General features: G+C 47.0%; 2 protein-coding genes across 2 annotated transcripts in view; both read left to right on the forward strand.

The window, feature by feature from the left end:
• Window positions 1-1414: 1414 nt before the first annotated feature.
• Window positions 1415-10297, forward strand: ADORA2A (adenosine A2a receptor). Its single transcript, XM_009893222.1, has 2 exons — window positions 1415-1764; window positions 9337-10297. Exons 1-2 carry the CDS (start codon window positions 1415-1417, stop codon window positions 10295-10297), a joined length of 1311 nt encoding a protein of 436 aa, XP_009891524.1.
• A 3306-nt stretch (window positions 10298-13603) lies between these two features.
• The window catches only part of UPB1 (ureidopropionase, beta), a 40978-nt gene continuing 29122 nt past the window's right edge, over window positions 13604-25459 (forward strand). The window contains exon 1 of the mRNA XM_009893223.1: window positions 13604-13709. Within this exon, the coding sequence (XP_009891525.1) occupies window positions 13604-13709 (106 nt within the window). The remainder of the gene's footprint in view (window positions 13710-25459) is intronic.

Raw genomic sequence — 25459 nt, forward strand, 5'->3', positions numbered from 1 at the left:
GTTTCTGGGAGAGGTGTCTGTTGGTGGATGTGTTTCTGGCTGGTTGTAGCTGAAGAATGGTGCTGACCTGTATCTGTGGATGCACCCAACACAATGAACAATGCAGGTATAATGAATAAATGGTTTGCTTATAGGATAAAGATTTATGTGAACAAAAATGATGCTGTTGCAGGAGGGGAACCTGCAGAGATCCTTGCAGAGAGCGTGCACGCTCAGCGGGAAAGTCCTCAAGGATGACACTGTCTGACATACCTCAGACTATTCTCCCTGCCACTGCTCACGTTCAAGTATTCGTGCATGCGATGGAGACTGGGTATAGTGGTGACTGGGTGGTGACCACACATGCCAGCAACATAACCCCCTTATGAAAGAAGGTTCGTGCCATCGCAGAGCAGCATATTGGTGCAGCCCGCTTTCGTCGCCAAGTACCTGAGGGTGGGCAGCATGTGATGGCTCAAGTCTTGTGTTTGTGATCAGAGGGAGACAGGTGTATGTGAAAAGGCTCCTTCACCTTTCCTCTGTTCAGCCACAGCACTTGCCAAGGCATAATTAGTGGGGCTCTCGTGTTTCAGGGCAGAGTATTGAGCAGCTGCTGAAGTGCCAGCTCACTTGGTAGCCTCGAAAACAAAACGTCCCTTGTTTCTCATCACCACTGTGAAATACAGCCTGCCTGAACCTTGCGTTTGGCCCTGCAGCTTTCAGGATAGACAAAATGTGAGATTTTTTGCCAATGATGTATTCTTCTAGGTCTCTTTAATATCCGTTATCAATTTAATATGCCACTTTAATGAGATTTTGCTTTTTCCTTCTCCTCCGTAGAGCTGATTACTTAGTGTATGTGGTTGATGTTTGTTGGTTTGTTTGTTTGTTTTTTTTTTAAAGGAAACTGCAAGTGAAGAAGTTGAATATTTGCTTCAGCTGAAGAGAATATTCCCCACGTCCTAGCGGGAAAAGGTGAAAAAGAGAACCGGAGGATGTTGCTAGCAGGTATCTACATGACAGGAAGCCATGACTAGCAGTGTGATTGTCAACAGGAAACAAAAAGTCACAGCCGATGTGACACTGCGATACAATACACGTTGTGTCGTTTTGCCTGCTGGAGCAGTGTATGTCTATGTGAGATATTCTCCTGTCCATTCGTCTGCTGGAGTTTGAATTATTCTGCACCTGGTTAATCCACTTTGCTGGAATTGGAAAGCTGTGGGTTTTTTTTTTTCTTGACACCTGCTACTGTAAAGATCTCGAACAGCTATGGGGAGAAAAGGGTGCATGTGAGCAACCTTCACCGGCTGGCAGCTGAGTGCTCTGCAGACCCCAGGCAGCTTTGAGGTGTCTTGGCTGTTCAGTGCTCCGCAGATATGAACGCTGAGCTTTTCCGGCACCACGTTCTCACATTGGCCTGGTCGTTCTCACCATGCTAGTACATGGGAAAGAAGACTTCCTCTCAGACGTAGCTTACATCATCCTGGAACTGGTCATTGCAGTGCTGGCCATACTGGGGAACATCCTGGTCTGCTGGGCCGTCTATCTGAATAGCAACTTGCAGAACGTCACCAACTATTTTGTGGTGTCCCTGGCTGCTGCTGACATTGCCGTGGGCATGCTGGCAATCCCCTTTGCCATCACCATCAGCACTGGCTTCTGTGCCTTCTTCTATGGCTGCCTTTTCATTGCCTGCTTCGTCCTGGTCTTGACTCAGAGTTCAATCTTCAGCCTCCTTGCCATTGCCATCGACAGAATCATTGCGATCCGCATACCCCTCAGGTAAGCCCAGGGTTGGGCTGGGGCGACGGGCAGGGGCTAGGGTGGTGAGGGGCGAGTATCGGTAAAAACAACAGATCTGGACATGAATAGAGGAAGGAAAAGTTACATGAGGATCAGCACTTTCTCTTGTGATTTGAAAAAACTTTTCTAGGTCTTGAAGGCTGCCTTGGCTGCTGGATTTTCTGGTCGCTTCTTTTTCCAGTTCTTCTCTGTCCTCATGGTCCGTGCCTATGGCATCGCAGCAGCACTGCCTAGGAGCTGCCATTCCATATTTAGTCAGGGTCGTGCGGTAAACGTCAATAACCTGTGCTCTGTGCTGTGACCAACAGCACCAGAAGGACCAGGGTGGGAAAGTGGAGCTAAAGCAGTACACAGTAGAAGGCAGAAAGGGGGTGAGGTCAACTCATCTCCTTCCCCGTGGGGAGGATGGGGGACTGTGCCTGCAGCTGTAGCAGCAGGGTTGTGGAGAGTGTGGATGGGGGTTTTCTCCTGGAGGTCCGTTCAATGTGAAGGGAGGAGAAGCAGAAGGCTATGAAGAAATGGGCCTTAGGAAGATTTGGACTAGGTTAGGCACTGCCTCTGGAAGGAAAGCATATATTAGGTCAAGGCAGAGGCTTGTCCCAGCCTAGACCTGCAGATGGTTATTCTGTGGTCTCTAGTGCGGTGTTTAAAGGAAGAAGAGGACATTTCAATATTAGAGCTTGAAAGCAGAATATGACTAGCTGCTACTTCGTGTGCAACCGGGGCAGCTGATGCGGCACAAGGGGAAGTTTTGCCACACGCACAGGGGCTGCTACTCGGTTCAGTTTTCCAGAAGCACATTGCTGTGACGGGATATATCTGACTGTGGGTGCGAAGCAGCCTTGTATTTTGTGGGCTGGGTTTGAATGCTGTGTGACAATGCTTCCGAGTGATTCAATAAGCTCAAAAGATGTAGAGGAAGCCCTGGGAGAGGCCGGTGCAGACAAAGTGTAGGAGTCTCCTTCCTTCCCGTCTTGTCCTTAAGAGGATGCAGCACGCTCTCAGGAATGGAGAGACTTGCTGCCTATCCTGAACAACAAATGTGGCTGCAAAAATGGAACAACTTTCCGATCATTGTGCTCTTGAGTTTGAGTTTTTGGACATCCTCACTCCTGTTGAGCTTAAATCACTTGGGTTGACCTGTGCAATTTAGTTTTGTCTCTTGTGCATACTTTGGTCATCCAGCACTTATGTTGATTAACACAAACCTCTCATTCAAAAATAGCATTATTCGTTTCCCTCGAGCTGCGGAGATTACCTTTCCGTGTGGACCAGTGCAGCATAGTCTTTCCCGAAGCCTTGCCTCAGCAAGCTTGTGCTGCTATAACGTTACTGTTAATTGGTTTCCAGACCTATAGTCGTACCTTTACTTTTGGTGTAGTTGTAAGGAATAACTATTCCATTCCATTGTGGAGAAAGCTCTATCGATATTAGTTACTTATAAATTGGCCTGTCTCCACTTTTCTACAGCTCTGCATATAGATGGATCCAGTTTATAAACCAAAATAATGAATAAATGGTACAAAGCAACATATGTAGAGTAGCCCTCAGGAGCTTGCCTCTGAAATGATTTTGAGAAGAGCTAATGTCTTTAATTCATCTCTCATGAGCTAACTCTGAAGACTTTTGCTGACAGTTTAAGCGCTCATATTGCTAGAGGGTGACTTGCCAGGAGAATTTTTAAAATCTAGATTTCTGCCCATTTTTGGCGGTATCATTGTAACTATATTGTCCTGAAAATTTAATTTCCTGGAACAGCCACGGTAGAGTGTCTTTTAGAAAAATCAGACTTCATCAGTGCTGGACACTGTACTGGTTTCACTATTTTGTTTTTGAAAAAACAGAGCACACCCTCTTCTACTCCAGAAACAGCAGAGTTGATTGGATGCAGAAACCCACAGGTAGATCCATGGGTTCATCCCCCTCCTTGTCCTCTACTGGTTTGTCCTTTTACAGTACGAGCGAAGAACTTGTCAATTGTGTTTCCCCTTAAGAATTTATGGATGAATAAACATTAGATTTATAGCCCCAGACATGCTGAGAAAGTGAAAGCTGATTAGCTGAAGAGGGAAATGTGATATGATTCAGACTGCTCACATCCTCATCTTTTTCTAATACCTGGTTGTCTCAAAAATGTGTCAAACCATTAGAAGGAAAGTTCTGCCACTAAAGATGCAACATTTTCACCCAATCCTTAATGCCTGGGAAAGCCTCTTCTCTCCTTCTTGGAGGACCAGAAACGTAACACCAGGCATTCCTAATATTCATTAGATGAATGCTCTTAAAAAAAATATATAAATTTGACTTTCTTTAGTCTAACGAAACTGAAAAGGACCAAACCTACTTTTTATTCTTCTTTTTATTTTTAACTGTTTCATACCTGATTCGTCCGAAGCGGGGTATCTGAGTGGATATATATGTGGATGTGTATTCCCACACAAATAAACTGTCAGTGTTAAGGAGGCAGAAGAGTGGGATTTCTGATACTGCTTGGTTTTGGACACCTCAGAACATAATTTGAGTTACCTTTGGAATGATTTTTCTGTGGATAAAAGACCCTCCCCCAAAAAATTGCAGTGAAGAAAGACATTTATAGGTAAAATTTAAAAATATATAAAAACCAATTTGTGAATATCTTATGGCTTCAACCTTCCAAATGATTAAAACACTGTGTAGAATCTGATAAACTTTCTGAAACTCCTCAAGCACTTTGAATTCTGTCAGGTTTTATACAAATGTAACACTCCGCAAGCGGCAATAAAGCACTCCCAAGGAAGTGGGTCCAAGCCATTGTTCAGTCTGGGATAAAATCCGAACTGTGGCTCTTACCATGGCAGGTACCTGAAAACCTGCGCACGCTGATATAAAACCCCTGGGTGTTCTAAACAAAACTGGCTGCAAGTCTGAGCTCCAGGATGAAGTCATGGGCCAAGAACAATTGCGGCTTTCCAGGCTCTTTGGTGCCAGCAAATGCTCCGATGGCACGGTGCCCGGCCACGTGTTCTTGTGCAGGCATTTGTGGTAAAGACACTGCCACGGTGAAGGACAGGTAGCTCCGATGCACTGGAAGGAGAGGAGAAATTTTTCTTCCTGCAGCCAAACGGAGAAGTTTTCTCAGGTTACTGCTTGCTCTATGTGCTGGATTCAGGTATTCACCTGTGGCGTAAATACTTATGCCAGGCATACAGTGCCAACTGCAGTAACCTGCTGTAGAGCAGACCGTTTCTTCTGATGGAGGTTGGAGGTGACTGCCTGCCTGAGCCGCTGGGATGCTTCTCTGGGAAAGCATGACTAAGGTGCAGCTCCCTGATGTTTGGAACATTGCGACAGATTTATCCCACGGAGTGGTGATTGAAGCAGCAGCTCTGAGGTGGCATTGGGATGCTTCTTTGCCCCGGGCTAGGGGTGCTGGACATGAAGAACTGGCTTCTCAAAGTCTAGGGGAGGAAGAATAGGGGAGATGGACACAAACCCTGAGTAAAGTATAGGACATGGAAGGGACCTTTGTGTCAAGAACAGTCTGTTTCAGCAGTTGCTTTTATTCTCTAGGGTTGTCTTCTCAAATGCTCATATATGATGAGCATTCAAATCAGTGAATTGGGAATTTAATGTTTTATTGCCACTTTCAGCCATATCCAAACTTATTTCTTTCCCTGTTTACCGTAAGCCTTTTGACTTTGACAAGCGTTTCCTACATGTGCTCATGTTTTTGTCAAATAGATTACGGGCAGATTTAACCTAGTATGAAAGAAGAAGAATTCCCTTCCTCCTCTGAACAACCATGGGCATGGCTTTGAAAGCAGTGCCAGTTGTCTATGGCTTCATGGGTAGTGGAGCTTGCTATTACCAGGGTTTTAGTCTGGAAGCTGATACTGTGCCACGAGCAAAGAAGTGGTGCCTGCCCATCGTTATTGCTTCTGCTGTTTAGAGCCCTGTGCCCACCTATGGGATCCCACCCTATCCAGTCTCCATCGCACAGACCAGCACCAGTATCAGCACCTGGTAATAGGGGAGAAAGTTACTTGACTGACTTTCTGGGAAAGGGTCGTTTTGGTGGTGCATGAGAAGGTCCGGGTTTGGTTTCTTGCTCTTCCACAACATTTCCTGGATGATCTGGGACTGTCAGTGTCTTCCATTTCCAGATACGTGTAATAGGGATAGAATATCCTCCTTTTGTCTTGCCCCCTATGACTGCAGCTGCCTGAGGTGTGGGCTGTTGAGGGGTGTGTTCAGTGAAGAGTGTTTTGTAGTGATTGGTTAAAACTCTTTGAGCACAGCTGGAATTCAGATCACAGCCCAATGCCCTCAACGCTGAGCACAGGCTTTCTGGTCTGATGCAATAAATGTGTCTGAAGTATGTTCGATGCATGGCAGAGCCATCTGGCCAAGATGTGCAGTGCTGTGACCAGAGGTAGGTTTGGAAGACAGGCAGCAGACTCGTTGGATGCTGTGACGATGAGTTAGGCCAGCTACGTATCGTGCAATGTATGGGAAGATTTTAACTTCCACCTGAGGTGTAAGAGCCCTGTGGTTCTCATACCAGCTCTGTCTTCCACCCAGCTTCATAGTTTACGAATCAGGCTAGTGAGGTACTACGCTTCCTGCAGGAATCCTTGTCTTGATGACACAGAGCTTAGGCCAAGGACCCAGAAGCGTCACATCCTCAGCCAAGCTACTTTAGGCAGCATGGATGGGTTGTGCATTCACCAAGGGCAGCTGTTCTGGAGTCAGTTTGCTGGCCTGATGGTTGGGAAGGCAGATGAAATTGTTTTGGGGAAGACATCCACAATTTCCCGTGTTTGCGGCGAAAGTGTGGTTTGTTTTCTGGAGGAGTCTGGTGATCCTGTCTCCATACCCAACTCCACCATGAGTGTCCCTGTGCTCTGCACTAATGTTCTTCATGTCTGGAATTTCACGAGTAGAAGTTGTTTGTGTAGCAAGTCCAGTATTTCCAGGAAGCACGAGAACTGCTTGTGCACAGACAATCCAGCGCTGTCTGGATACATCAGACATGCTACAAAGTCACCCGCCAAGTATGCAGAACATGGGCTGTAGGTGTGACCAGCTCCTTTCAGCAGGCTGTGTCTCCAGCATCGGTGCCAGCAACTCAGTCTACGTGAAGCTTCCTGGAAACCCTGAACTTACCATGTAGCGCTGTACAGCACAGGGCATACAGAGATTTGCTTTGGCTTGGTTGCTGTAAGCCTAGAAAGATGCCTACACAGGTGCATAAACTCTTCAATGCCATCCTGGTGACATGTCTAAGTGGACAAAAGGAATGAGTCCAGGAAAGTCTGTCTGCACAATAACCCTACCTCAGCCAAGTCAGCCAGCGGTGTCTCGTGTGAGTCCTAGAAATCAAGCTCTCCCAAGTGAATGGACACTTCTCAATGGGTACCTGGCCAACATAGTGCCATACGCTATGTGACAAGGTGCTGTTAGCTTTCTCTCTTAACCCTTGGAGATACTGAGCAAGGTGTTATGGAAGCGCACTCGCTGATAGGTTGATAATTGCCACTGCCAGCAGACTCCACTGCAGCTGGAAAGCAGGCGGCTGCTTGGGTTAAGTGCTGTTCCTAAGCCTTGTAAAGTTTGTTGCATGGGAATCCCCAGAGGGTAAGAGGGAGGGAGAAGTGGGGGGGTGTTTGCCTGGAGCAGTAATGAATATATTTTTAGTGGAAGGGAAGGGACATCTCTAGTCGTGGGATAACAGCTGCACAATTTCAAAATTCCTCTGACAAGATGTAGCCAATTCCAGGGCTGCAGGGTTTTGAGTTTTTGGGTTTTGTTTTTTTTTTGTTTTTCCAAGCTTTAAGTGCCTTCAGCCAATCTCTTGCTCCCTGAAGTGCACTTTTCAAAGCACAGATGCTGTTTTGCTGTGTTGATGAGGTCTGAAAGTGAGCGGCTCCCTGCTACCATCCATGCTGTGCCCTTAGCATCCCCTAAGCATTGAGCAGGATACACTACTTGCTGGAGAAACCTTTTTATCTCTCAGAATCAGCTGAATCCTTCCCTCATTTCTGGAAGGAGGATTTCAGTGTATTTTGGGTACTGGGAATTGTGTGGTTGGCTCTCTCACCCACTCCCTCTTTTCTGATATTGAAATGCAACTGAGGAAGAGAGACTCAAGCCTGCTGGGTCTTGTGTGGAGCCAGGTTTTTTCCAAGGCCCATCAGCAGGGATTTAAAGCACATGCAGGATCTCCATCCTGTGCTCTGCCTGGCAAAAGCAGCCTCTCTCCTCCCCTGTCTTGAACTTGCATTGGAATGAGAGCATGAACCTGTGGGAATAACTATTTCATTGAGAGATGGAAAGATTTCTATGGCTTCTTGGATTATATTTTTTTTTTTATATGTTTGTTTGCTGAGAGAATTCTGGGGACAGGGAGAAAGAACGTTGGGTAAACACTGGGAACCCAGTGCTACCGTTGTCTGATCGCGGACACATGGGGTCAAGTACAGTGTGGGACCCAAACTGGACAATGTGGGAATCCTGCCATCTACTTTCCATGCTAAGCGTTACCAAGGGAAGGAAATTGCATTGAAATGTTAAACTGTTGCCCTGATTTACATTTTCAGAGAGAAGAGCTGGTGGAGTCGGCTCAGGACTCGCAGTAACCTGTGAGGCCTTGGGAACTGGCTGATATTTCAAACAAACCAATGTCCCTGGCTGCACTGTCAGATTCTTGCATGTTGCTTACTGTCTCTTTCAACAGATCTTGGAGAATTTACTGCTAAGAGCGCTGGCTTCAGCCAGGGATATCGATACCTCCACCACTGAAGTCCCCTTTGGTGTGTGCAGTGCAGCCCACAGCACACCTGTAGTCAGAGCACTGACCTCAGCTTAATTTCTTCTTTCTGGGAAAGACATGGGGTCAGCTTAGCTGGGCTGGTGAGGAAAGCTGCTGACTTGTCTCAGTTATTTCAGGAAGGTTGGTGGTGCTGGCCTTCCTGAAAGTGCCGCTGTGGAGCAGAGTGAGGTGCTCTGCAAGGCGATGCCAGCCTGGCTTCTGCAGCTGAGTCAGCAGAATTTCCCAGGAGCACACCTGAATGTGGACGGGGGCTGATGGCACTGTGCCTCCAAGTTCTTTTGTGCTATTTGGCTTACAGATCTACTGCAAGACAGACCTAGCAGTTCCGTGCTACAAGGCTGTGCCTTTGCCAGAAAGGAGGAACTACCTCTGCCTTTGGTGGCCTTTATCACCAAGGGTCAAAGCAGTGCTGTTGATTATCCAGGCTGCCAGATCTACGTGCGTGGCCAAGCGGGCTGGTGTAGTGAAGGAACACAGATGAGAACTGTATTAATTTCCCTGCTTTTCTGTCTGTTGCCTATTCACTGCCTAAAGGAAAGGGGAGGGAAATAAGTGGCATAGAATGTCACCATGGAGTCCTTGCTGTGCTGTGTGGCATCTGCACGGCAGTTCAAAGGCACATCTGAAGGAGCAGGTGCCTTTCTTCTGTCTTCTGGGACATTGGGCCATTGGGAAGTTGCTTGGGTGTCAGGGGCTCGTTGAATGATACTGATGTACTTCCTGTTTCCTCTGCTTTGTAGGTACAATGGCTTGGTGACTGGCTCTCGAGCTAAAGGTATCATTGCCATCTGCTGGGTGTTATCTTTCATCATCGGCTTGACACCCATGCTAGGGTGGCACAATCGCTCCCAGATCGAAGAGCCGGGTTCCAATAAGTCCTCTCCCATCAACTGCAGCAACAGTATGGTAGCCTGTCTCTTTGAGGCTGTGGTCACCATGGAGTACATGGTCTACTACAACTTCTTTGCCTGTGTGCTTTTGCCCCTCCTCCTCATGTTTGGTATCTACTTGAAAATCTTCATGGCAGCACGGCGACAGCTCAAGCAGATGGAGAACAAGATGGTACATGGGGAACGTTCTCGCTCCACTTTGCAGAAGGAAGTCCATGCAGCTAAGTCTTTAGCCATCATTGTTGGGTTGTTTGCAGTCTGCTGGCTTCCACTACATATTATTAACTGCTTTACCCTTTTTTGCCCAAATTGTGCCCACGCTCCCCTGTGGCTGATGTATCTGGCTATTATCCTGTCTCATGCGAACTCAGTTGTAAATCCTCTAATTTATGCCTACCGAATCAGGGAGTTCCGATACACCTTCCGCAAAATCATCAGCCAGCATATCCTGGGCCGGAAGGAGGCGTTCAAGGCAGGAACAGCCAGCTCTAGGACTTCCACTCACGGTGGGGACGCAGAGAACGCCAGCATACGAATCAGTGAGTATGCGTTAGAGGTATACACCAATGGAGAGATCCACAGGGATTCTGAAAAGCAGGACTTAAACAAATGCAAAGCTGGCTTGGAATGGCACCAGAATGGAAATGCTCTGGATGTGGAGACAAATGGGCATCTCCCACATTCCTGCAAAAATGGAATTCTCTCAGATGCATGCATGAACAGGGAGCTTCACAGTGAAGAGCTAATTGATGCCCAGATGTCTTACGCAGATCTGGAAAGAGCAGCCTTCGCAGCAGCGGAAGTTTCCTGATGAGACTTTCAAAGTCTTCCTGGTAGAATTATTTTTTTTCCATTGGTGACCTCTGCCATGGCAGAAAGGGAGGTTGGGGGGCGGGGGGAGAGGTGTGTATTCAGATCGCTGTGGAGAAAGGGGTCCCTACCCAGGACTGTTGGGATGATCCTAAATACTAGACTGGAGAAAAGCCAAGAGACCATTGAAACGGACTAAGGAAGGAGGGACACGTTACCCATCAATGACCCGTCACCAAGAGCAGTGCCAAGGTCAAAGATGGCATTCCAAGTTCAGCACTGGGAGACCCTGCTGATGCAGGGCATATCGTGACATTATGCTGTACTGTGTATCTGTGGTTGTATGTCGGTTTTGCTGTCTTTACCAACAGAAATAAAAGCATGGCTGGAAGTATTCACTGAATTGCAGAGAGCGACAGGGAAGGGGCCTTTTAGTACTTTGGCCCTGCAACAAACAAAAGGGGATGATAGCAGCATCTATTGGTCAGGAAGGATGCCAGCAGCTGCTTGGAGAGGGAAGGAATTTACACGATGGGAATTTTGGATACCTTCAACCATGGCATCTTGTCTTTCAGTTCATGTTTTTAAAGCTTATACTGCAACAGGTTGCCCAAACGTGTTTTTTTTGTTATCTTGATAGGATTACTTTACGTTAAGTTATAAAAGATGGGCAAGAACTCATATCCATTCCCTGAGCGCTCAATGTTCTAGATGCACAAGGCAAATATAACCTCATAGCTCTCCACTTTGTCTAACAAATAATGAAAACGGAGTCTGTAATACGGATTTCCTGTAGTAAAAGGGCTGTTAGCAGGACTTGGGGCTGCAGATAGTAGTCAAGCAGGCCAGGTTGTGGTCTGTGTCACCAGGGCGGTTGTGCTCCGGCATGTTGTGAAGAGCTGTCAGGTGTGTGAGCTGTCTGTAGGCTGGTGGGCAATGTCTGCTTTCTCCCCCTGTCTCTCTGCTTGTCCTCCTGAGCTCCTACAATGCAAATTCTTTCCATGGCCCCAAATATGTGTGAGGAGAGCTAATTTTCCACATATTGGTTGTTTCCATCCTCACTAAAAAGGCTGTGGGATTTTTTTCTTCTTTTTCGGGGTAAGGACGAACACGCACACACATACCTAACACTTATTTTTGGAATTCTACTGAGTTCTATTTAAACACCTTTTCTCCTGTGATTTCAGTTTTTTCCTGATGTGCTTTACTGTGAAGCCCAATGCGTCCCTGCGGTGCGGAGGCCAAGAGAGCCGGGTCTGTCTGGTTAGAAGATGCTCCTACTCTGAGAAGCGGAAAGGTGTCAATAGTAGTGGAAATCAGCTTAGGAACTGCAGTAGTCTGTCTGTATAAGAGAACAGGCAAATCTGTGCTGCAGGAAGGGTGTGCGCTGATGTGGCTTCTTGCAGAGGTATTTCACAGCAGTTTGATAATTTTCTGTATTGTTTATGAAGCCTGGTAGCTCAAGGACAGTAACTTGAATTCTACCTAAAGATTGTCTGTTTTTTGTTTTCCAGACAAATAATCCATGTTCAATACCACCAGCCTTCTGGAGAGACAGGCAGTAATGGTCCTACTGGAGAACTAAAAGTCTGGTAATTCCAGGGACCTGAAGCTTATTCCCTAGCTGAAAACATCAGAAATATCAGCCCCCAAACCTGGCTCCTCCTTGAGTCTGTCCACTAACATTTCAGCAGCCAAATAATCTCATTTTCAGAGAGGAAAGAGGAACTGGATTTTGATATTTGAGGAAAAGCAGGTTAGGTTTGTGTGTTCTTATTCCATGTTTATTTTAAATATTGTGAACTATTAAAATGAAAAGTTTTATTTGAGGAGAATTTTTGCCAGTCTCCCGACATGAAGGTGGGAGTAGTTTATAATGCTGAACGTGTGCAAGCGTGTAACTGCTCCAGGCTAGCACAAAGCTTACTGTGAGATGGATAAAAAGATGTGGTTGCCACCACAATCCTTAGCAGAAAGACAGGCAAGTTTCTAGAACAATAGACCTCACAGTTTAATTGCATTGCTGCTTTCTTGGCACGGCTCTTCCACGTAGTCTAACGTCAGAGGAGTGGATTATCACTCCGGCACCATTAACAAACACTAAGCCATTTCCCTGTGACTGACGTCATAGGTAAGTCCTCTGTAGGGTGACTTGGGATCTTGTTACTCTTGATCTTTCTTGATGGAATATTTCTGCAGGTTATTTGTGGGATGGCTCCTCTGACCTCCTGTAACAGTGGCAGAGGAACTCAGTCAGGAAAATGGGGGTCTGATCTCTTCAGGCCTCAGTTGGGAGCTGAAATGCTTCTAAGAATAACAGAAGATTACATCCGGTATTCATGTCAATAACAATTAGGTCCACAAAGAAGCAGAGCAGGGAAGGAAGTGTGGGAAAATACCAGCATTGCTTATGTGCTGGAGCACACGCGAGTGCAGAAGTGCCTCCTATTGAGCTTCAGTTGCCATTGTAAAGGGATGTTTTGTGCCAAACTGCATCAGGCTTTCAACAGCTGATGCGGGTTGGTTGCTTTCTATTGTTTCCTGAGCTTCTTCACACTCAATTATGGCAGCTTCTTGCTTGGTTGCCACAAGAATCAAGTTGATCTGTGTTGATGTGACAAACTTAGGATTGTCCTTCTGGAAAACCTTCCTGCCCAACCAGATCGCCATGCGAGCTTACTGAGTTTCCAGATGTCTTGAAATTAGCTTTTCTGTTGCTGTTTGAGATGCCCCCCAAGTGTGTCCAATCCCTTTCAATATTAGTGATCCAGATTTGAAATGAAAAGGGTGTGTGAAGGGGCTGGGGAATGTGAGCAGGAGGAAGTGCCGTGAGGGTAAGGAGGCAGCATGTTTTATATAGAATTGGAAGTCTGTAGTCACAGGAAGGAAGGGACGGCAATTGCACCACATGCTGTGTGCCTTCTGGCAGACATATGTCTGAGATGGACCTTCAGAAGATGTTTCCGAAGCAGTTGTTGGGGCCAGCATGAGCCTTTTGAGCAGAATTTTGGAATCCTTATTTCTTGTTTCCTTGGGATCATAATTTCAAGGCTTTCTTTTTATTTTATTTTTTATTTAAAAAAAAAAAAAAGCCGCTTTAAGAGGGTCCCATCAAGTGTGCTCTTTCTTTCTCTTGGCAGCACTCTCTGCTCTTGAGAAAAGTACCTTTCTTCCAAACTGCACAGGGCAGGGATCGCTAGAAAAGTGAAAGCTGACTAATCTTTTCCTAACCTCCCCACTCATATCCCCATTTTCCTTCCAGCTGGAGAATGTTTAGCTGATGAAATATAGCTGTTCTGAATAAACAATGGTGGTACCAAGACAAAGGGAAGAAGGAGGTGACCATCAGGAGAGGCTGGAGAAGACCTCCTTGGGAATCCAAAGTGCAGTGGGTTCAGAGAGTAAGAGCTGGGGTAAGAAGAGACTAATTTCATTGAACTAGAATATCTTGCTAAAAATGGCTCAAGACCCATAGAGAGATGTGGTGCTTCGTTTGGTGCGAGGGCATTCCATGAATTTCACCATTCCCTGGAGACTCTTAGGCTCCAGGGTTTATTTGCTTTATAGAGTTTTGGAGAAAGTAAAGTTTGTTCAGTTGCCAGGAGTAATTTTATCAAGAGTTCTTGGGGCTCTCTCCTCGATAGGGCTTTTTTTGGTGTGTAAGTACACACTCTTACAGCATTGTCCTGCAGAGTTTCTTTTGGATCAGTAATATTTCAAAGCTCTGTGCAAGCTTGAACTGCAGCTCTTGAACAGAGAAGCGTGGTGGGACAGTTGGGGTTACTGTAGACAGAAGGGGCTTGCCACTGATCCCAGTTTGTACCAGGAAGCTTATTGTGCAGATGGACTTGGGACTTACATGCAGTAGTCTGAATCTTTGATCATTCTTTGAAAAGAGGCTCCAGGAGATGCTGGTGGATATAGAAAAGTCTCTAAGGTGTGGGAGCAGACTGGAGGGTTAGGCTTAGATGGCAAATCTTGGTGGTGAAGGAAGGTTTGTAGGGTAGGTGCTTGGGGGGATTTCGGGGGAGCAGAAATGTGCTGGCATGAGCCCAAGATTGGACTCGCTGATGGAAAGGGTGTACGGTCTTACAGCTCTCCTGAGGGAGCCAGAGGGTCAGCCTTGCCTGACGTGTGCGGAGGGTTGACTTCTGTGTGGTCTATGTGTGACTGAAGTAGAGATGGTTCTTATGGATTATCTCCTTTTCAGGATGCATTGTCTCGTTTCATGAGCGTGTCTGGGTGTAACAAAAGCCCTTCTGCTTCACGAACACGAGCCCTACCCAATAAAAAACCAACCCGGCCACGTTCTGTGGGAAGGACGAGCATGCTGTAACAGTGCTGTGGTGCATTAAAACTAGAATACTCTCTCGCAGTGTTTGCTAAGTTTAGATGCCTAATAGTTAGTTCTCTCCCAATTTGTTTTGGGCATCAAACTCCACTGAGTCGTACCAGAGGGTTTTTTCTTTCTAGCCCTGAGCTTTTGGCCTTCTTTGCAGTAAAACACATCAAGAGTAACTACAGTCACACCAGTTCCTCATTTGCATGAGAGGTCACTAACCCTGACAGACTGAGAATCCCTAAACTGGGGCAGTGTTGTGTGTAACTCCCTGTCTTATTTGTCTGCTGGGACTGTTCACACAAGGATGTGTTGAAATCAAGACTGGAACTGTAGATCTGAGAACATCCTTTGCTTCCCCCGCTCTGTCTCAGGAGCTGGTGTTCCTGCCGCTGTCCTGTGGAGCGGTTGTCTCTGTGCTCTGCACACCAAGACACTATGAACACCCTGCTGCACACACTGTCACTATAAAACAATTACTCTTTTAATTTCAATGTTTTATGAATATAGTTGTTGTTTTCCCTCTGTTTGTCAGTTACCAGTGGGAGGGGAGGGGAGGGAAGGGGGTGGGAGAATCTGTGCATGCAAATGTATTTAAAGTGTGTTGACCAAAGTTTGGTTGTTTTTTTGTTTTGGTTTTTTTTTTTAATCTGTGAAGTTTTCATATCTGTGAAGTCATCAGACTGCTGGGCAGTGAGGAGCCGCTGGTGCTGCTGAGTCTGTCTTGGTTACATTTCTTAATAAGCATTAAAATAATAAAATATATTTGTAAAAGAGAGTGTGAGTGCCTTTGTCCCAGGAAGTTCCGGCTGGCCGGCCCTTTTTTGTGCAAGTGTTTTCTTATTATTTTATTAGCTTTTTCCATAGACTGATCCTTCCGGAGAGCTCTCTCCCTGGCGTTGCCTACTCTTTCGCAAGGACGAAGGTGACAGACCCAGATGGACTAGAAGACCCCTCACATCTTTGACTTCCTGAGATCTGTCATCTTGGCAATAAGAGAAAACGTTTATAGCTGCGTACTGAACACAAGGTAGAGCACTCTATTTCCCCAAGCCACCACAGTGTCAGAAACAGTGTGTTACATAGCAGGACCAGAAGGGTCCACACCTGGACCATGAAATTTTTCTAGCTGTGACTGGAGCATCCCAGCCTGCTGGTTCTCCTTCCTCATGACCCTGCCAGTGCACCTCAGACCTTCTTGTAAGACCATTGCAATTTCAGACCTCTGTCCTGTTCTGGCAATGCCGCTCAGGCTGAGCTAGCCCCAGCCTGACGTCAGCCAAATTAGTCTGGAGATGGAGGCAGTGAATCTAGATGTTACTGTGGTGTCTCTCGGGCCAATTCCGAGCAATGCTGACAGGACGAAGCAGGAAAAATTTCCAGCTTTTTCCAGCTGCAGCTACTAAATGTGTGTGTGAGGAGGTTAGTGAAAGTCTGGACAATCCAGGAGCATTTGGACTTGGGAAGTGATGAAATGGAAGTTCACCAGATAACCATCAGCTACTGATCATTCCCCCTTTGGTTCACTTTGCAGCTGGGGTAGAAGGCTCTCTGAAGGCCCCGGTTTGTGGAGAGGTGCCGGCACCCTGGTGCTTGGTGGCCAGCTGTGCCCGAGCTGTTCAACCAACTGTGTAATTGAAACGCTTTTTGATTTTTCCCTCCTTTCACAAACACTGTGCGTTTTGTTCTGCAGCATCAAAGGCCAGGAGCTCGTGGGAACAATGGGCATCTGCAAGAGCCCGGGGAACAATGGCAGTACCTGGCCCCGGGAAGAAAGCAAGTACTTGAAAGAACAGAGAGAGCTCCCAGTTTAACAACACAATTGGCCTGATCTGGAAATCTGTGCTCAGAGATCCACATCTTGGCTTAGTCACCCAGAGAAACTGGACTTTGCAGGGCTTTTGCTGTAGACTAAGAGCTGTCTGAGGATAATATAGCTCAATAGTGTAACATTTACTGCAGCACTCGGGAACCGATGACATTTCTGGTGAAGTAGGATGGGGCCATGGAGGATGGTGTTTTCCCTGCTAATGGGTGGATAATGTTTTTTGGCTAAAAAGCTTTTCACAGTATTTAAAGCAGCAGGATCTTCCTTGTCACTTCTGCCCCCAAACAGGAAACCTTTGCTGCTAAGAATAGTGCATACAAGTGCCTGCTGTGCTCTTGACCATCATGTGTTTGAAGAAGTTTTGGGGAGTTAAAAGCTCTGAGCACCTTTTCTGAAGCCCTGTGGACCTCACAATTTATTTTCACAGGAAAGATTCCCACTGTCTCACATTTGATCAAAGTGACCAAGTGAGGAGTGAGAATCACCATGTGAGATTTCCCTTCTGAATATTGGAGAGGTTTCCTCAGAAATGACCCAGTGGATGGGACTTTTTGAGGGTGTTTGACTGTAAGATGCACCACTCTTACAAGCAGTATCATTTCTCTGCTGTGTGACCACAGTATTCACTGCTGCGATCCTGCAGTGTGATAGGAAAGTACTACCCAGATCTCAGAAAATCGGAAAATCATTTCAAGAACCGGAGTCCTTGCAATGTGTCAAAGAAAACAATCTAAGCCAAGTCTAGGTCTGTAGGTCTGAGTAGCATGGTGATTTTTCAGCAAGTGAAAGGAGAGGACTGGGAAAAGAGCTTTCAATCTGCAGGTTCAGAATAAACTGTGTAAAGATGAGGTTATTTGGAGTGCAGATCCATACTGTGTGGTCTGAGCCTGTTGTACTGAACTCCAAACCTGGGACTGTGGGTTTTGGGAGTGTCCAGCTGCAATCCAGAGAGGTGACTCCAACTTCTACAGAGCCCAGGGCAGTCTTTAAACCTGCTAGCTTGGACACTGACAGCACCAGAGGTGAAAATGCTTAGGCTTTGTTTGCTAAGGATTTACCCAGAGCCCCAGGCAGCTCTGATGTTTTGCCTTACCTAAGGCAAGGAGATTAGATAACAACTCATAATGATAGTGAAGAAAATCCATGTGCATGGGCTATCTTGCTGCCTCAGCTGTTGATGAGGTCATGGGGATGTCTTTTGGGCTGGTATTAGTCCAGGATATTACTTCTAAATGGGAGTTAAGCGTATCCCAGTTGGATACTTCATGTTGCTGGAGAACTTGCAGCTGCATCGTTTGGGCATTTGGCATTATCTGGGCTGTGAAACCTTGTGCCTGTGCTTTGGGGTTCCCAGGGATGTAAGCCTCTTGTGCGGTGTGGTGACTGCATCCAGGAAAAAAAAAAAAAAAATTCCTAAAAAAGGAATTGAGCAGCCTGGATCAGTTCTAAGAAGAATGCAAAACAAGCCTGGGCCATCTCAGGGTAAGCTGCACTCATGGTGCCTCTTGAACCTATGTCCTGTTATTGTTGGTGTGGAACGTGAGGGTCTGGGCCAATGAAAATAAGGAAGGCGGCTTGACAGACACAGATTTTATCTTTTGAGATTCGTCATGACCTTTCTAGTGTATAATAAATAAAGTTGACTCAGGAATTGGCAAGTGCTCTATAACATGCAGTCCTGGTGTTGGGACTCGGCAGAATGTTCTGCTTAGCAATGCACTCTGTTAGCTTTGTTTGCCAAGTTCCTATTTTGGAGGTGTGCTGAAGGCCTGAACAGTGGCAGATGCTGAAGCCTTCTGCAGGGCAGGTGCACTGGACCCGGCATCTCTGACCATGCTGATCCAGGCTGGACGAAGGTCATTTTGAATCCATGCTGATATAGCCTTTTACCACTGGGCCATAAAAAGAAAAGAAATGTCTTGCAGAGAAAGAACGTGGCTTGCAGAGGTGTGAATGATGGGGCAAAGAGGACTCCCATCCTTTCACGTTACTGTGTAACCCATCAGGCATTTAAGTTGGCATTGAACAGTATTGCTTCCTGCATTAGCGTGTTCTGAGCAGCCCCACCATGCACGCTGGATCTTGGGTTATTAAACAATTCCATCATCCAGAGGATCTGGCCAATTTTGCAGGTGACAGGAATGGTAACTCTGAGACTTGCCTGCTGCAGGGTGAATCCCTGCCGTACCATCGCCTCTGTTAACCATGACTGTGAGCAATCACAGTTGGGGTTTCTGAGCTAGCCCTGACAGCAGGGGCTGTGATATACAGGGGTCCTTTGCAGACAACTGGGAATGATGTGCTGCTAAACTGAAGATGTTCTGTGATGGTAACACATCAGATTGTGAAGTTATTCTGCAGAGGCAAGAGACACTGGGGAGAAGAGGGCTAATGTTTGCATTCCCAGTCGCAGAGAGGCCACCGGGGGAGAGCTGCAGTTAATTCACAAAGATTACGGCTGATTCAAAGGCAGAGTCTCAAGAGGAGAAACCACAGCACTGGCAGCAGGGTGCTGTGCTACGTGAGCACTCGACACCTTAAAGTAAAGGACTGGCTGCTGCCTCGTTTCTGAGGTGCCTGCTATTTGGGAGCAGTCCAGTATTCCAAGTGTTTCCTGCCTTTCTTTATATTCATGCCAAAAGCACTAACAGAATAGGGTGGAGACAAAAAATCCCAGACCCTCCTCAAGATCATCCTCTAATTCCAGAAGGATGAAAATGCTAAAGGTTGCATTAGAAAAACAGAAATAGTCTTTTCTCTCACCATTGGTAACTCAATGCCACAACTAAAGCTGAGAGTCAGCTGCTTATTCTACAGCTGCGTCCTTTCTGAATTCATGAGAAATAGCATTTTGATTTCCTTCCAGAGGAAATATACAGTAATATCCCTAACTTGCACTGAGGCCTTCCAGTCTGCAGAACTAACCCATGTAACATTCATCTGCAACTAAATTAAATCCAAGATCCCCTATTCCTTATGGACTGAGCCAATGCTTGGGAACCAAGGCTTTTAATCAGAAACCTTTATAGCTCATTTCGTCTGAGCGCTTGCTTCCCAAGCAAGTTCCCGCTCATCCTAAGTTCTGCATTTGCAGGTGATCCCTCCTTTCCTGCCGTATGCCAGACCCGGGCAGCACGAGACTTTTATCCAAGGTGCAGGGGCTGTCTGTCCCTTTCTGTGGTTCAGCACTACCTGAACTTTCCAAAGAACTGTAGCAAACAAGGTTCCTGTAGATTTTCACCGTGCGGCTGGAGGGAGAGGTATGCTCTCTGCATGCTAATAACCATCTCTGATTCCCTTGCAGGACGATCTTTTGATCAGCGCTTGATCTGGAAGCACTGTGACATGTGATCCTCCCAGGGAGAGTTTAATGCTTTCTTCCCGTCAAAAGCACGAGGCAGCATCCTGGGGTCAGGATGTCAGTGACATGTGGATGACGCTGAGCGCTGGAGCCTGCGTGTCAATCAGGTCTTGGAAGCGACTGAGCTCTGTCTGCTGCACAGACACGTTCGCCGTCTCTGAAGGGAGGTCCTTCTGCACGTAGCCATGTATTTGGTGTTTTCCAGGTGGCTGTGTTCTCTCTACGCCGGATAAATCCCAGTGCTGTAAAACATGTGTCCCTGTTCTGCTTCCTAAAGAGGTGCATCTGCTGATATCAGCTTCCAGGTAAGACGCACAGGAACCTGCTCTCTCTCAGCATCTGTGGCCTTTGGCCTCTGCTGGTAGTCAGGCATCCTAAGGAAACTAGAAATGACCTCAGGCTATTTTTTTTTGCTAATCCTTGGTCAGTGTTGCAGATGGAGAAGTAATGGCAGTTTTCCAGCAGGTGAGACCCTCCAGGCCAGCTAGCCAGACAAGGAAAATAAACACAGGAAATAACATCCATGCAATAAGATAACAGAGAAAGGAGAGGCTGGGAGAGCTTTCTGTTGCGAGCGCGTTGAGGGGAAGCATGGAGCTTGGAGCTCTCTCTTAACAGGAGCAAGCAGATGTCAAGCCCTAACACAAAGGAAGGTTACTGCCTAGATAGAGAGGAAAAGAGAAAAAAGGAGGTTTCTGCTTTGCCCAGACAGAGTAGCAGTTGCTCTCTAGGGTACAGGGGCTATGGAATGAAGATCTTGCATCTAGATTTGGGGTGAATTAGTGTTCAGGGCAGAGACTAGTTAGCTCTGCTCCACCTGGTTGTTTTACTGTCTCAAAAGCAGTTCTGAGGGTCTCTGTGTTGATGGAAACTCTGCTCTGTCTCACCTGTGAAACCCATTCCCTGAACTCTCCTCTTGGCCTCTGCTTTGTGTCCCATTCCCCGGATCCTGTGGGCTTATCAGAGCCTCCACGTTGCTCAGAGTTTATCCCCGAAGGGATGGCTGGGAGGTGTTGTGGTGAGGCATCTGCTAGCTCCATCCCTGTGCTCAGTAAGATGGAGAAGCCACCTGTGGTGCCCAAAATAGCCTCTGCCTGAGCAATCCAATCCAAATGGTGTTGATAGTGATGGGGGATTCCCATGCCTCATAAAGAGGCTTTTGTTGGGAGGATCTAAGCTGAGCTCCAGGCCCTGCCAGCTGTGGAGAGGAGCAGATGGATCTGCAGTATAAAAATAGATTGAAGCAGACTTGTTCTGCCTCTTTTCTTCACCAGCTCAAAGTACAGTCCCAGAGGTGCCTGGTCAGCTGAATCAGAGCAGAGAACTGGGTGCTTTGCAGCTGCCAGTCTGCCTGGAGCCCATTAGCTATTGTCAGAGACAGGAATTTATCTCTCTTCAGTCCCATTGCCTTACAGCTGCCGTGTGGACAATCTTGTTTGCTCACAGCTGTTGGCAGCATGTTACATCCCATTTCCCTGGGACAACACAAGCAGGAGAATGGGGCATTTCTGTGAACACACCATGTTCCCAGCCTCTGCTGTTAGATCTTGCCTCAAGAAGCAGAGGTATCAGTCTGTGGCCGTGTCCTCTGGATGAGATCTCTGTAGTGCACGTAAGGAAACATGCTGAAGATGTGCACCAGTGAGTCATGGGCACAGTTTCAACTAATTGGTAGATTTTGCAGCAGTCAAGCCCTCCGTGTATTGCACATGGAAATCCCCCCTTTTCCCAACTCCAGCTACAAGGGAACATTTTGGAGTGGCATGATCCAAGTTGCTCCAAGTGCTTGGGCTGCTTGTTCCAATGCCGTAAGTTCATACCAAAGCTCTGAGGTTAAAACACACTCCAAAGGCATCTGAGGCTCATTGTCCTTGGTCTCTCATGTAGATGAAAATGGGATATCCCCTGTAGATACCTCCTGGCCCAGTTGTTCATCCCAGCACTTTCCATCTAGGCTTAGAATTTTTTCAACTCTAAAACAGAATTATTTTAGCACATGAAAGGACGGTGAGGCTACGTCAGAACTCAGAAGGGAGCAGGCAGGATGTGGTCCCTCTGCACTGTGCCTGCAGAGCACTGTCGGCCCATCAGCCCCGAGACCTTTGTTTGCATAAAACCCGCTTCTCAGTTGGCATCCCCACTCCATCCCCTCCTGCTAACTGAATCAGGATCACATAGATGTTTCCTGCATGAGCTTTTGTGAGGCACTAATTTGATACACTTGGGGCATCTTCCTGTAATGAATGTTCCTGAGGTAATGGAAGGTAAATTTGCATGGGTGGGTGGGGGGAAAACAGCAGGACTGCTGGCAGAGATAATGGGAGGGGTAGAAGAAAACCCCTTTGTTCCCGTAAATCCTGAGGTTTGTTGTGCCTATCTACACTCCCTGTCACCCCACTTTCTACCTGTGCTGTGTTTTGAAGGTGGCTGCACTCTTCCTCTCCCCCTCGCTTTTTGGGGGTATTTTTTCCATTTAATCTCATGCATACGTTCTGCTGCTTTTTTGGTTTTGTTTTTTGTTTCTTTGCTGGTTTCTTCCCCTCTGCTCTATATTTTCCTGCTTCCTGAAAAGCTGCGTGCTGCTGTGTATGAGGGAGAGGCACTGAGGCTGGCCGTGTCTCTCTGCACAAGCACCCCGAGATATACTAGCTGATTCCCTGCTATTTCTTTGAGGAAGCCGTACAGGAACAAGAAGGAAAGCAGGAGCAAAGAATAGCACCGTTGGGAGAAACTAGGTCTGAGAAGCTGGGGGGAGAGGTGGTGTGCAGGCAGGAAGGGCCCTTTTGATGAGAAATTTCCAAGAGGCTGCAGATGACAGCTGTGGAGATGACTGCTCTTTCGGTTGATTCCGCGCTGCTCTTTGTGCTTTGCACTTCTCAAGTGCTGCTGAGGTAGTCTCACTTTTTGACTCAGACATTGCCTTTTTCTTTGTATCAGTGGAGTCTTTGACGCAGAAAATCTTCACAGTTTGTAGGCGCTTGTGCCATGAACTTGAGATAGTGCTGTTATGGCACTGATATGATAGAGGGGCCCATGGCAAGAGATGGGGGAAGAATCTGGGCTTCTTGCTCCTAAGGCTCGGGCTGGAATCACAGCAGTGGTACCTACAGTCCTGGGCCTGGACTCTCCCAGCACTCTGCCTACATCTGCTGCCTTGGCAGGTCTGCTTTCCAATCCGTGCCTATTCTTTCTGCATTTGTATTTTCAGCCTCAGAGAAGTAAAAACTTTGTAACCTTTGCCTTCCTGCCCTCTTCCTTCTTACCTTTCCCCTAAGAATTGCATCTTAAAAGGTCTTCTCCGCCACCAGCTTTAAAGCATTTATTGGACCTTGCCGACAGGTTCCCCATGCGGCGGCAGCCCCCACACCTGCCCCGTGCCATTTTCCCGTGTGTCCCAGACCCCCGGCAGACACCCTGTCCACACTCCCTTCCCGCTGCTCACTGGCGCAGCTGTGTCCATCCCATCGGCACCTGCCAGTCTCAACAGCTCCTTGATCCCAAAAGTCACCCTGACTGTCTGAGTGCTCAGAAGATGGCTTCATCCTAGATTTCCAGGTGCTACCACACCTTAAATCTTCAGTGCATGCACTTTTCCTAGACATAAGCAGGTTGCTTTAGCCCAAAGAGCAGACAGCACTGTTGTTCAAGTGGAGGGAAGGCTTCCAGCCTCACTCCTTCTATGATAGTTTCTCTTTGGGAATATTCTCCTTGATCGCAGACCCCTGTGCTCTCATTTGGTGCCAGGAGTCAGGAAATAGCAGCGGCATCGAGCCTTTCCACTTATTTACAGCATTTCCTTCTGCTTGCTGGGGAAGCAGAAAAGGGCTGTCTACAGGGCCTGGTTTTTTTCTGAGCAAGTTGGATTTGCAGAGTAGAAGCAATTGCTGTCCCTCTAACTTGGGAAGCACATGGTGGGGAAAAGGTAACTTCTGGAACCTGGGGACTTGGGTTTTCCTCACAGATCTGGAAACCCTGGGTTGTCAGAACTGCAGACACCAAACCACTGGTGATGTGCCAGTAAGCAGACTAGAAAGCATCTGCATTGCATTTCAATAGCACAAACTTGACATTTCACCCCTGACTGTTTCTTTCTTTAGCTCCTTAGGTATTTACAGAAATGTTGCACTCACTAACTTGATGGGATTCAGCTCACAAAATAGCTGTCTTGTCTCTTGTGACTCTCCCAAGTGGTCTCTGCACTTCACGGGGGAGCTCACTGTTGACCCCACATCCGACAGTTGGAAGCTGTCATGGAGCAGAGGTGGGAGGGAGCCTTCTTGGCGATTTCCAGCAGCGCAGCAGGGAAGGTGAGACCAAAACTGGTGGCTCCAGGAGTGCAGTCCAGTCCAGACCTCGCTTCCATCTCCACATCCCCAGTGAAACTCTAGATACAAACCAGAATCTGGACTAAATGTGTGTTTTGATCACTGAGGGTCATTTTTGCTTTTATTTTTTGTTGTCAAACTCTGACAGGATGCTTGAGCTGGAGGACAGGGAGCAGGGAGAGCTCCCTCTGCTGTCTGTGGGCTTTCTGGTTCCCACCTAATTCGGTCCCCACTCCGATTAAATGTTCTGCCAGGGTGGAGATGACATTGGAAGCTGTTCAGCCTATAGATGACTCTGTAAAGGACCCATATCAAATGCAATTATTGGTGTTGATATGCAAGGTGCAGTGCATCTTACAGCATCCTGTGAGTAGCTCTTCTGGCTACTGTGGTCACCCTGTGGTCACAGCCTGTGTGTGAAGGTGAATTCAGGTTTGGACCCAGCATAATACACCACTGAGAAGGGATTGACGTGCCAGTTTTGCTGTTCAGCAGAGGATGGACTAGACTGGGGGACACTCATGCCAGAGGTCTACCCTGATTAGGTAACACCTGTGCTGCGTCACCCTGTGGGAGGCCAGAAGAAATAAAATCCTGCTCAATTTTGGGTAGAACACTTGGGTCTGTAAAGCAGCTTCTTCTGTTGACTTCTCTGGGAATTTACTTCAGGCAGGTTTCCCCACTCTAAAAAGAGACAATGATGGAGACTCAGTTGTCTTCACCAGGACACTCCTCCACAAGGTAACACTACTTGACACAGCATCAAGACTAAGGCCCTTAGGGAGGTGCTAAGAAGTCAGGTGGGAATGGGGCAACCACATTAGAGGCGAAAGTACCTCTAAACTACTCTGAATGTTGGGCTTATTAAGGTTATTAGCCCAGGTCCTTATTTGTTCTGCTGTAACCTGAAAACATTCTGACTAGTTGAACTGGACAGAGGGCTTGCAGCAAGCTGGGTGGCAACTCTTCTCTTTGCTTTGGACAGCTCAGTATGGCCTCTCACCTCATGTTTGTGAGGACTCCTTCTTTTGGAGGGTCTTCCCCTTTGCTTGCTTCCTTTCTGTTTTTGTTTTTTTTTCCCCCAGCTCGCTCTCTATGCAGACCGCATTTTGGAATTGTGCTCAGGAAGACATTCCTGTGTTTCTCAGCTGTAACATAATTGATCCTTTGTTATGGTATTTCAGTTAGGTGCCCCTGAAGGGTGAGCAACTCTGGTCAGGAGCAACAAGACTTTCTCGCTCTGACTGTTCGCTGGCCTGACAACTCATAAAAGTGCTATTTTTCTTCACCTCAGTTCAACTGCTAACGTG

Source organism: Charadrius vociferus, unplaced genomic scaffold (assembly GCF_000708025.1).
Source record: "Charadrius vociferus isolate BGI_N301 unplaced genomic scaffold, ASM70802v2 scaffold999, whole genome shotgun sequence".
NCBI classification, from domain to species: Eukaryota; Metazoa; Chordata; class Aves; order Charadriiformes; family Charadriidae; genus Charadrius; species Charadrius vociferus.